Source organism: Oryza sativa, chromosome 11, assembly GCF_034140825.1.
Source record: "Oryza sativa Japonica Group chromosome 11, ASM3414082v1".
Taxonomy (NCBI): domain Eukaryota; kingdom Viridiplantae; phylum Streptophyta; class Magnoliopsida; order Poales; family Poaceae; genus Oryza; species Oryza sativa.
The window spans coordinates 26753039-26766234 of NC_089045.1; the positions used below are offsets into that span (position 1 = coordinate 26753039).

The 13196-nt window shown below is 42.6% G+C and overlaps 2 protein-coding genes across 2 annotated transcripts; one reads left to right on the forward strand and one right to left on the reverse strand.

Moving 5' to 3' along the window:
• Window positions 1–8870: 8870 nt before the first annotated feature.
• On the reverse strand, window positions 8871–10049 carry LOC112936870 (BTB/POZ and MATH domain-containing protein 1-like). The gene has a single exon (XM_026021228.2). It carries the CDS (start codon window positions 10047–10049, stop codon window positions 8871–8873), a length of 1179 nt encoding a protein of 392 aa, XP_025877013.1.
• Window positions 10050–12167: 2118 nt separating this feature from the next.
• LOC9266582 (uncharacterized) lies at window positions 12168–12839 on the forward strand. The gene has a single exon (XM_015761213.2). It carries the CDS (start codon window positions 12168–12170, stop codon window positions 12837–12839), a length of 672 nt encoding a protein of 223 aa, XP_015616699.1.
• The last annotated feature ends 357 nt before the right edge of the window (window positions 12840–13196 follow it).

Sequence of the window (13196 nt, forward strand, 5' to 3'; positions counted from 1 at the left end):
TTGAATTTGAATTTTTTATACATAAAATTTTCTAACTTTTTATTTTTTTAAAATTTTTTTGTAGTGTACTGTAATAGGAAAAGAAGGGGAGGAGGAAGGGGAGAAGGGGGGGGGAAGGCGGGACCGATCGCTTAGCGAGCGATCGCCCATCAGGTGCCCCCATTAATATGTAGTATTAGGAGGCATCGGGACAATGTACAATGCGGATTAGCTCGTTGAACCTGTAAATTGAAATGGTGGTGTGACACTATACTTTTCATATGCGATCGATCATTAATTGGTGCATAACTGCATATCGTAGTATATTGTAACTCGTATATAAATCGCATGTACCTAATCAAAATTACAAAGCGTACTTGTACCCTCAGCTGGTACCGTCCAGGCGCGGTGTAAAGAGCAGATCCCATGTTTGATTCCTAATACTTCCGTACATGTTACTCCCTCCGTTTAACAATGTAAGTCATTCTAATATTTCTCATATTCACGTTGATGTTAATGAATCTAGATAGATATATATGTCTAGATTCATTAACATCAATATGAATGTGGAAAATACTAGAATGACTTACATTGTGAAACGGAGGAAGTAATACTTATACAGTTTTTCCTCTTACTTTATTCAATAAAATTGGCACATTCTAAATGCCGGTGCGCATTTTTTTTAATAAAATTATGCCCCTTAATAATTCTACTACTGTTAAATGAGGTGGTAGTATGAAAAGATATGATCCCTCAATTAAAATTAGATATATGGTTTAGATTGATTTTTACTATTAGAAGAGAACACCGGAGTCGGACTCATTGAATTTACATGGTATGACAATATGATATTCAACACTCCTTTTCACTTTTTTTCCCTATCTTCTGCTCAAGCCGTTTATGTCTACATATTTATCAGTGCTATGAGATGAAATATTAATTGATGCTATGCACTCATGGTTCTTCTCAAAGTGAAGTTGTTTTCAGAAGAAAAATAATACTAGAACTAATTAAATTCCGATGATATATTTTGAACTATTTCACGATGATGCATAGTGAATGTAACTGATGTGAAAGCTAATAGATCCCCTACTTATCCAATTCGGTTAGAGGAAGCACCCAACCAATGTGGTTCGTGGTATTACTGGACTCGAATGATTTTATGAAAAGGTACAAGGAGGTACCATATATTTTAATATGTATAAAATTTGGTATCTCTTAGTAGCTCCGATACTACGAGATATTAAATTTACACTAAAACGATTTATACTTTTTAGGAACTGAATAATTTCTCAGTACTTTATAGTATGAGCAATTCTACGGTCCTTAAGAAGATATCATGAGGTACTAAAAATTTAGTATAAAATTTGGTACGCTACTGGAAAACTGATCTTTATTGGGTCACCCCAAAACCACAATAGTCCCGGTTTCAAAAAGAACCGAGACTAAAGAGCATCTTTAGTCCCGGTTTAAAACCCCATAACCATTCTATGATCTTTAGTCCCGGCTTGTCAGAGGGGCGAGGATCTTTAGTCCCGATTGGTATCACAAATTGGGACTAAAGATCACCACTCTTTAGTCCCGGGACTAAAATTCAACGCGTAATATATAATCTCTCTCCCCTATCCTCTCCTCCACAACCGGCCTCGCACTTATCCTCTCCTCAACAACCGGCCTCTCCTCTCCTCGGATCGATCTCCCTCTCCTCCCCCATCCTTCCCTTCCTCCTCCCATCCCCGGCCCTCTCCTCCCCCTCCTCCCTTCCCATCTGGCGCCCAGCGGGGGTCGCCTCCTCCCCTTCCTCCTCCCATCCCCGGCCCTCTCCTCCCCCTCCTCCTTTCCCATTCGGCTGAGCGGGGGCCACACGCGGTAGGCGGCCGGTGGGGCCGCGCCCGGTGGGGCTGCACGTGGCAGGCGGCCGGCGGGGCTGCACGCGGCTGTCGGGGCCGCGCACGGGCCGAGTGCCGAGCGGCGGCATCCTTTCTTTTTTTTCTTTTTTTTTACAATTTGTGATTCACTGAGATGTATAATTTTGTGATTTGTTGCATGGATCTGAGATGTATAATCTGTGATGTATTTGGTTTGTGTGTATTTTTTTTAAGATTTGTGATGTATCTGATTTGTGTGTATAAGTAACTTAAGATTTGTGATGTGAATGTTTTGGGATGTTACTTTGATTTGGGGTTTGATTTGTGCATATGCATCCCACTTGATTTGGGAGAAAATACAAACTCTAGCTAAAAAACAATGAAAAAAAAAGGAGACCTAATGGGACTGCTGCTACCCTCTCTTTAGTCTCATTTGGTGTTACCAACCGGGACTAAAGATACCGATCCATCTTTAGTCCCTGTTATTTCAACCGGTGTCAGATTTCTAGTCCCGGTTAGAAAACCGGGACTAAAGGGGTTATCAACCAGGAGTATAAATTGTTTCTCTACCAGTGATACCTCATAGTATTCAGTTATCAAGAGGTACAAAATTTACAATAAAAAAAATGATACATCATGGTATCTCCTTAAGGATACTAAAATTACTCTTATAGCATGGCCTATTCATGCTAGCTATATGTTGGATTATAATAGTATTCAACCTGCTCTAATGAGAATAAACATAACGGGGATATTTCATAGCCTAGTGAGCCCGACCAGTGGACGCACACATGTAACTCTTGAGTGATTTTAGGCTTGGGAGATGCCAGGATTACACACGCCTCCAGCACAGGAGTAGGCCGCACCGGGATTCTTTCTTCCATTTCCGGAACAGATCGGAGTGCTACTATGATAGTACTCAGTGAACTGGATATGCTAGATGCTAGTTTATATTTGCATTGGCAGTGACAATGTCGATAGAGCGATGTTCCGCTCATCACTATTGGTAGTATTATACTACCAGTAGAAATGATCGATCTGAACCGTTTACTAATATAATGATTAAGGGCACCTTGATTATTATTTTTTCTTCAAGATCGATCTATGGTCATCAATTCCATTGGTATCGTTCATATTCCGTTGGCAACCGTTACCAATCTACCACATATTTGCAACCATAGAATTGATGTTGTGTTTAGACAACTACATTAAGAATTCCTCTAAAAATAAAGATTTTTCTTTGGTATATGAGAGAAAAAGTTATCTTGACCAAGGATAACTTGGCAAAAAGAGGTGGAAAGGTAGCTTGAGTTGTTGCTTTTGTTGCTCTAATGAGTCGATACAACACATGTGTTTTTTTTATCCTTTGGTACGATACATTTGGAGTGCCTGGATATTTTAAAATTTGGTCCTTTTCAAAAACTTATTTCATAAATAGACCCTTAAAAAACTTATATCAGAAATGGTTCTTTTTGGCTCCAGAGTCACTGGCGCCGTCGTTCAACGGAATAGCGCCGGCCTCTCTGGAGTACCCCTGTAGCCACCCCCAGGGTTCTCCCGCCCTGATTCTCAAATTCACTCAAGATTATATTAGTAAGAGACTTCCTATTTTTCGTTGTTTTTTTCCTATAGTAAAAAAAAAATTAGTCCGATTCTTCCTTGCTTCGCCGGGTTTGGCGAAATTGGAACCTCCATATTCCGCTTTACAAGATTATATTTTCAAGGCGAGAAGCTTTTCGATAGAGCTTTGAAAAATTCTACATGTCACATATTTCGTTCATTTGAATTTAATTTTTCTATGGTTGGTTCTTGTGTGCTCCTAAGTGTGAAAAAAGTATTAAAAAATAAAAAAAGTTGCACATCTCTCTTCTACACTAGAGAGGACAAGAAAAAAATAGCGTGGGTAGGGGGGCGGCGCCAGCCTTATTGGCGCGTCAAAAAGAGGATGTCCCCTACCACGTCAGCGCCGACCCACCACGGTGGCACGAGGACAGCGCCAGAGTTGCTGGCACCGTAACATTGGACCATGGCGCCAGCGACTCTGGCGCCCCAAAAAGAGTCATTTCTAGGATAAGGTTTTTTAGATCTATTTATAAAATAAGTTTTTCAAAAAACTAAATTGTGAAAAATCCAGTTCGGAGTGCACTACAATACACCTTCGGCCTTTGTCCTCCGCTTAATGTGGTTTGAATCTTCTGGGGACAGAGGAGTAGTGAGCAAGCTTTGGCAGATTTTAATTTGCATCCAGCAGAGTATAGGATTATGCATCTACTCTTGCAGCGATAGACGTAGTCTTGGGAGGCGTCGGGACAATGGACAATGCGGTGTCCATGGATGAAACTGTAGATTGAAATTAATGGTCTCTTTTGTACATCCACACAAGTAGTGAGGCGAATTTAGCCTCGGTGACATGACTTTGTACTCTTTATTTTTTTGGGCGATCATTGGTGTAATTCAATTGTCTCGGGGATTCATTGCGCTCTAATGGAATTTCAATCGATCTTACCCCGGTATGTAATTAGTTCGTCCGTTTCTAAATCATCCACACAAATAATGAGAACATTTATTTATGCATACTAAACCTACTTTTTTTTTTCAATTTCACTACAAACATCACACGCAACACCACGCTCACACATATGCGAATGTGTATCCTAACACACGTTTAATGAGACAAAAGCTAGCGATGTATCCCGATCTTAGCAAGTTCCCGTTGAAAGCATGGTAGTTGATGTAAAGGCGCAGCGCTCGACGAAGAGCAAGACAAACCATTGTGGAAGATCAGCAAGCAGTAGCGTGGAGAGCTTCGAAAAGGGTTTATATTAATTGCTGGTTGACCACTGCATTTCGAGCCCCATCAGTACCATGGTTTTTGGTAAATTTTGATCGGTTTTCGATAAATTTTGACTGAATTTCGACCAAATATATTGTTTAACCTTCGAAATTTTAATCGGAACTTAATTCCGAGCCGTGTCAATATACATAAGCTTATCTTTGTCTCTGCGAAGAACAAGTATGGAGACGCTGATATGCCACGCAATGTGAAATATATTAGAAATGTTTGAATTTTAAACCCTATCTCTGATAATAAAACAAAATCCTATACAGTGCATGGTTAATCATTGGTCTCCGTATGCGTCTATGATGATTGGTCAGGAGAGACACGGGCCTTTGACCAAGTGAATTAATATAGACGCATCGGTGTTCGTAGCTAGTGTTTTTGGTGTTAATTTAGAGCTGGTGGCAGTTTTTTCCGCTTTTGTTTAGCTCGGTGTAGGAAAAATTGTTGTGTTCCAATCTTTGTTTTGTACGTGTATTTCTACATTATTCCTATATTTTTCCTATTCCTGTGATTTGAAAATCCTGTGAACCGAATAGGCCCGTAATGTGTTTGTCACCTATTTGGCATTCTGTGGCAGTGCTACATCAACTCAACATGATAAATGTTGGATATATAACTGGCTAGCTAGCTACTTCGTAGCTCCTCCGTTTCATAATGTAAAAACTTTATAGCATTGCTCATATTCATTTGTCTAGATTCATTAATATTTTTATGAATGTGGGTTTAATACCGGAAAGTCTTACATTATGAAATGGAAAGAGTACATATTTATGTAGTTCATGCAAGCATATAAGTAGCAATGTTGTTATCTAGACTTACATATGCTTGATATACATATGCTTGATGCTGCAACTGTGTATCACAAGATGCACCTTCTACTGTATTTATCTAGTGTTAGGAATAGGAGGTCTTGGGACAGTGTTCTTCCCGTCCAAATATATGCTTACAAGGGTGGATAGACTACATCGGCTGCACGGTGGCGTGAGGGCTGAGTTGTGCTGCTCTGCCATTGGCAGCTCGCGAGACAGTTGCGTGCGCAGCTAGTACCGCGAGATGCGAGTGGCTCTGCGTATGGAAATTGCTACGCAGATACCAATCAAACTGTCCGACTCCGACTCATGTACGACTGAATTTGATCGAATGGTTGTAAACGGCTACAGTGCATATATATTGCTATTCGGTGATTGATATATGGTTGCATGTCTCTAGTTTTAAATAAGTTGTACAACTCGATCGTACGTATAGCAGTATTCTTGTTGTAGCAACATCGCGCAACTCCTCCGTCCGCCGTGCCACCTGCCGAAGCCGAATGTTCATGCAAGCACTGTAGTCGTGTCTTGTACTATATTTTGAATTTGTGTCCAGGGGATCCGGCCGGAGCAGATTAAGTGATCACTTTTGCCATATTTGTTTTTTACTGAAGTTTCCAAAAGAACAAAAATGGCACGCGAGCAATTAAGGATTCTATCCTCAATCCGCGACGTTCTGCGGTGTTGAGGATTCTATCCTCAATCCGCGACGTACTAATTTTTTAAGATAAGTACGATGCAATGTGAAAAGTCTTAATTAACTAAAACTCCTCTCGGTATTTAAATCAAGTAACTATGGTGCTTCAATTCATCATTGATCAATTTTTTGAATTAGACATATTTCCTGCTAGAATATATATATATGATAAGATGAAATGGTTATTGTAAGCATCCATGCCATCACTGTAGTTGGTGATGGCCTCAGTCAGCTACTCAATCCTCACCGGGATTTTTATTTCTTTGTACTACACTATTAAAAAACGATTTTTCATGATGTTACCTGATCATTTTCGTTGGCGGACATAAGTGAAAACCACCCGCAACAACGTAACAAGGGGTGGGCCGAGAGACTTTAGATTGCTAGCGAAAACTGATCTTGTCTAACCGGGCCACTATTGAAGATGTTGTAGTTATTGCTGGAGCCACACATAAGACACCGCCAGCTGTCGGACGGGTGATGTGGGCCACCAACGAAGATGTAGCCATTTTCGTTGGCGGCCCACTTAATTAAGCCACCGCCACTCCTATTATTTTCGCTGGCGGTTCGAAGCCCCCACTGCTCGTTACGTTATTGCTAGCGGTTTTCACGAATGGCCACCAGTGAAAATGATAAGGTGACGCTATGAAAAATCGTTTTTTAAGTAGTGTGTAGAGATACAAGCACTATACATTGAAGGTAAGCTATCTTGTACCTAGAAATCAATGCATGCATCGGTGCTTCTATGCCAGTCCTCATAGTGTCTTGGTGAGTGCATGCATTATGATCTTCCGGCTTGCACATGAAATGCAGGTTAATTTGTTTTAGGCTTGGGAGGGTGTCGGAATGAAATGTATTGCACTTTGAGAAAATAGAGTTTACACTTGAGAGGAGAGTGCAACACCCTAAAGAACCGCATTTCTTCACGGCCGAGATGGGTCCTGGATTTGCAACGAATTCATTGTAACACAAGGACCTTTTGATTTGCAGAAATCCTATAATTAACCGACTTCTCGGAGTAGCCATGTTGAACTTTCAAGCTTTAATTTCTCAGAACTGAACTGGAGTTGGTCTTTTTTGCCAGTATATGTGTATTAGTGCATTATAGGAGACTAGTGGCATGCCCCGTGTTAACACTATGATAATATTTATATTAAGCAATCAGAAGATCATGTATAGTTTGGTAATTAAATATAAAATGTGATAAATTTTAAGAAATAAAAAATGCCAGACGAAGAGATGTATAACACCGGTGTCAGATCCAAGTTATCTTTCCTACTCTTATCTACAGAATGAAAAATTTTCATCTCCTTGATGTAATCCATCAATTTATTTTTGTTGAGTACCACATGTTTAACAATCACAAGGAGGATCAGCTCAAGCAATCCAATCGAAACAACATCGATGATCATAAGGTGTCATGATATAAAACTACGTGGCATATGCCGCAAAGACCGATTGGCCATCTCAGACGGCACTAGAACAAGCTACAACCTCATTTGAACTATGGTTCTTCATGGCCTGGAAGAGACCCTAATTGGCTAGTTGGGACGTGGAAATAACGAGTCACACCTGCAGTACTATATTTTGAAATTTGTTTTTAGATTTCATTTGATTTCTATAGCGAAATTTCTCTGTTTCCCCCCAAACTCTAAACTCCAATACCCTGAAGCATATAAATTGTCATCTGGCTCCAAATGTAATGATTGGCCATAAAAAAGCCATGTGTAAGAGCAAGTTTAATAGTATAGCCCACTACTAACTCCAATTCATTTATAGTCAATCTAATAGCTAATTCATACAATAGTTGCTTACTATACTATTAATATATATGGTCCCACCTGTCATACACACATTGCGTCTTGAAGTCCGTGCTGCAGCTGACTACAAATATGTAGCCCGCTGCTCTTCTCTCTCTTCCGTTTATCTCTTTAAAATATGTTTATAGCTGGCTTATAGCCTGCTATTGTACCTGCTCTAAATGCTACTTGTTTGCCTAGCCAGTTCTTTCCCATGGGTTCCTAACCCATTTCTATCGTTTTCCGCGTGCACGCTTTTCAAACTGCTAAACGGTACGTGTTCTGCGAAAAGTTTATATAGAAAAGTTGCTTTAAAAAATCATATTAATCCTTTTTCAAGTTTTTTATAACTAATACTTAATAAATCATATATTAATCTATCGCTTCGTTTTCCGTGCGGCGGGGAGGGGTTCCCAACCCCTACAAAAGAACACAGATTTCTCCCATCCTTGAAGAGATACACACCTGTTTATATGCTTGAGATATGTTTTTTATAAACAGAGTTACTAAAACTACAGTTCAATAAATATATTGAAGAACTCTTATAATTCATAATGCTATAACACAAAACTACAGTTTCATAGTGCTCCCTCCCTCCAACATAACAATAATGCTTTCACTAATAATTTTCTCACTAATATAACATATATGATAAAAAAACATAATTTCCAAATACTATTCTAGTAACACTAATGCTATGTAAAAACAATTATAATAAAATAATTACCAGTCAAAGTCCAATGTTAATTAATGGAAGATAATTCGCGCTATATTTTGGAATAGAAGGAGTAATTAATGAGTACGATTTCAGTATCACGAACGAACCAACTTTGTGCCTCTCTGGAGTATATATATATGTGCTCATCAAGAATATAATTAGGAGATAATATGCCTTGATTTGAGATCTTGGTGAAGAGAAGGGCAGCTCTCCAGGAGATGCTTGAATCCATCGCTGCATTTGACGGCCTCCATGTTGGCCGGCAGCCTGATGAACCTGAGCACCACCTCCTTGAGGTCATGGCAGCCGTGCTGCTCCGCCAGCGCCAGCGTCGTCGCCACCGTGCCGGCGCCGAGGCTCTCCGACAGCTTCCTCTCGCACACCAGCTTCAGCCTCGGCAGGTCGTACTTGTCCGCCGCCACCAGCAGGTGCTGCGCCATGATCGCCGCCGTGTCGGCGTCGCCGTCGCCGGCGACGTCGAGCTCGCCCGGCGGCAGCTCGTCGGTGTAGACGAAGTGGAGGAACGCCCGGAACACGTCGGCGCGCATGTCGTCGACGCTGATCATCGCGGCGCCGCCATTGCCCTCCGCGGCCTTCTTCATCGGGCCGAACAGCTGCGCCTTGAAGACAAGCGACCGCGCGGCGAGCACGTAGCGGTGCGCGGCGAACGTCGTCTCCTCGCCGTCGCCGACGTCGCCGCCGACGACGACCGCCACGTCGGCGGTGTCCGTGTCGCCGAGGAGGTCGCCGAGGTGCCAGCCGAGCGGCGACGACGACGGCTTCACGGCGACGACGAACGGGGGGCCCTCGACGGTGATGTCGCACCGGATGGTGAACCCGTCGTCCCTGACGCACCATGGCGACATGTCCAGCTTCTCCGTCGAGATGAAGCGCTGGAAGCCGAAGCTGGAGTCCGGCCAGAACGTGCACCTGAACCTGCCGGCGACCTCCGTCTCCGGCGGCGCCGTCGCGTCGCCGTGGCGCGCGACAAGGTCGATCTGCACGTCGGCGTGGAGGCCGACGTCGACGCCGCCGACGCGGTAGACGAAGACGGAGACATGGCCGGCGGTGGACTGGCTGTACCCGTTGGGGTAGTACCTGATCCGCCATGGCTCGCCGCCGGCGACGAACTCGGTGGACGCGATGTACGACCCGTTCTTCGTCGTCTCCTTGGTCTTGGAGTAGCCGTCGACGCGGACATTGTAGCACACCCTCTCGACCTTGCCGACGATGGTGCAAGCAGCAGGAGAGTCAGCTGAGCCGCAGTAGTCGTCGGCGGCGGCGGGGGTGGCCGTCAACAGCGGCGGCGAGTCGTCGTCGGCGGCGGCGGCGGACATGGTTGATTGGATTGGATACGTACGTCCGAACAGCAAAGGGCGCAAATGACGTCCGTAGTATATTTATATGGATACCGATAGTGTAATGTTTGAGGTAAATACGGGTGATGGATGATATACCTAAAAAATTACATAATGTGTTTTAATAATACGAATGTCAAACGTTTCTTAAAAATTTAATATGTTCAAATATTAAAAAGCAGATAAAATAGAAAAAAAGAACTGCATGTTTTGTATTCGAGGTAACTACCATAACCAAACTCTACCCATGCGTATATTAATGAGTAACAGCTGCATTTTATCCGTATATGGGCCAAATATAGGTGAGACGATTTTTAATCTATTAAGTTATATTTATAATAAGTTGAAATTATCTAAAATTTATGTTTGGAAGTTTTTTAATATATTTTGAATTTTTTTAAAATTTTTAAACATTCAACCCAACTTTTTTATTTTATAATACATAAAATATGGTAAGGATAAACATATATGTATACGTCCGAGAAGTAGGGGTGGCAATTTCCCCATTGGGGCCGGGGATCCGGCAGGGACCCGTCCCTACGGTGGCAGGGGCAGCCGGGCAGGGATCGGAATTAACCCGCAGGTGACCCGGAGGGGACTCGAATGTGAGTTACTTCTCTAAAAGTAGCTCATTGAAATAGAGCTTTGTTCCCATCCAGCATTATATACGCCCGGTACTGGTACCTCTAGGTACAAAAATAGATCTGGCCGTTCAATTCATTAAGGGTACGATGGGGATCGAAGTCATGTTGGCTCGAACGCATCTCTCCTTCCTACCCCCATCCCCGTCGCTCTCCTTCGTGTCAGCCTCGTCTGCCTGCTGCTTCAAGTCAGAGCTGGGTTCTTCCAACACCTACTTGTGGAACAATGTGACCACCCACCTCGACTTGTCGCTGGCAGCGTCCTCCGTGCTCCACTTCCTTTGACTAATGTCCCTGTGGACGAACCACATGACGCCGAGCAGCAGGATGACGCCGGCGACGGTGACGATGGAGACCGCGACAAGGCCGACTCGGCGATGAAGACAACATTCCCGACGAGGCTGCGGCGGCTGGCTTGGGCTCACATCCGGCAGAGGAAACTGTCCTTGTGCATTTCACCTACGAACAGAGGAGGCAGGAGTTCACATCCGGATCCAGGACCCTGTCATCCATCCAAACAGGCTTATACATCCATGATCCATGCCACGCGAGATTACATTCTTATTTCCACCTCTCTTCACCATGTGGTACCAAATCAGGGATAAAAGTGGTACCTCGCGGTACCGAACTCTGGCAGCCGTTGGATCAGTCCTGATCCAACGGTCAGGATTTGGTACCGCCCCTCAGTGCTGGACGGTAAAAAATCTCATTGAAATAATATAGACCCAACAAGCACATTTAAAATTGACATATAAAATCTCAACACCCTAGTTTCACTCAACCATAATCCCTTTCCTTTGTTCAACCAAGCCACTCAACCGGAGCTATTGAAATTCCATCATAACTTTCAAATATATTAGGTATATACTCACAACCGGGGCTTTGTTTTGTTGATTGATATAGGTATGGATTGAATTCTTATAACTAGGTATATACTCACAATTTGAAATTTTTGAAAATTTTGAGTGAATTTATGTATTTGATACCATGGTGCCACCATTTTAGAAACAAACATATTTGACATTAATTCTTTTACTTAATTAAGATCATTGTTTAATATTTTTCATTTTAAAAAGGGACTGGAAATTAAATAATGTGTACGTTCTCCCTCAATTTGTGAGGCAATGGCCGTTGAAAGCTTTGAACAATTAAACGGCAAATCTACGTGGCACCAATATACCAGACGCCTGTAATCTAGATAAAATATGGAACGGATCAAACTCTTAATAACTAACAAGTGAATGCACGCATGCAAAGAGATATATATGTGGACTCAACAGAATATGCAACAACCACGCTATTCATGCATCTGCAGACCGAACCCCCAGAATTTTCTCTATAAATACTCTCAAATTCTCATCCATTTGGATGTAGCATTTTAGTCACCAGCCATTTTAGTCCCATTTTAATTAGTCTCTTCCTAGTGAAAAGTAGATTGTTTTCCTCTTTCAATATCATGTCGTCGATCAAAGCCAATACCACAACATCTCCTCCTTCTGCATCGACCATCGCCTTGACGGCGACGACGGGCTGCCACCTACTGAAGGTGAAGGGGTACTCATCATATGCAAGGTTGCTTCGTGGCAAGCGTTTCATGTCCCCCAAGTTCAGTGCAGCCGGCCACACCTGGCGCATAGCCTTCTACCCCAGCGATGGCAATTTGGTCTCCTTCTACCTCCATCTCATCGACGGTAGGTTCTCGAAGGATGTCACCGCCGAGGTCCAATTCAGCATGCTACATCGTTGCAATAATGCAGATGATGAGATGCCAAAAAACCCATACAATCATCGCAAGATTATTAGGCACACGTTCAGGAGCGCGAGCTGCAATGTTAGCAGTTGCGGCATCAGTTGGTTTGTCAATGCAAAGGAGAAGAAGACGGTGGATATGCCGCTGTACAAGTACACTAACGAAGACGATGACTCCATCGTCGTTCGGTGTGACATTAAGGTGATGAACAAGCCAGCCATCCATGGTGATACCCTCGAGAATCTAGGGTTGATCTGCCACTGCAAGGATGACACCTGCAAACATCTTCATGACACCTGGCCTGCAATGTCTGCTCAACCTGTTGTTGTAAACAACAAGTGGGCGTTCGCAAGACTTTTCTCATGTTTCCTAGCCTAAGCTAGGTTAGTTGTTTCAAGTTGTGGCCTCCGTACACCATCTTGATTATGGTGTCCGTGTTCGATCAATTACTTTCGTTTGGTGGTTAATTTATCATTAGCCGTTTAGAAATTTGGTATATGTACCAGATTTTAATAATTCCTTTGATAAAGTAATAAAGACATTTGTTTTCTTTCATTATGTGAAAATAATAAAAGAAGTTATCTATAAAAAATCGCTGAACCAAGGAGTTGTTGGCTACTCATGCATGGGGAGACTCTTTCGCTTTGATCCGTTTGTTGAGGTCGACTGTCGACTGATCAAGCCTGTGCATGAATGTTGTGGGAATTGAAATGCATGTATTCTAGACGTTTTAGA

Bases quoted from the DNA above. Each gene is read 5' to 3' on its own strand.
- LOC112936870 (XM_026021228.2), bottom strand. From the start codon at position 10,049: ATGTCCGCCGCCGCCGCCGACGACGACTCGCCGCCGCTGTTGACGGCC.
- LOC9266582 (XM_015761213.2), top strand. From the start codon at position 12,168: ATGTCGTCGATCAAAGCCAATACCACAACATCTCCTCCTTCTGCATCG.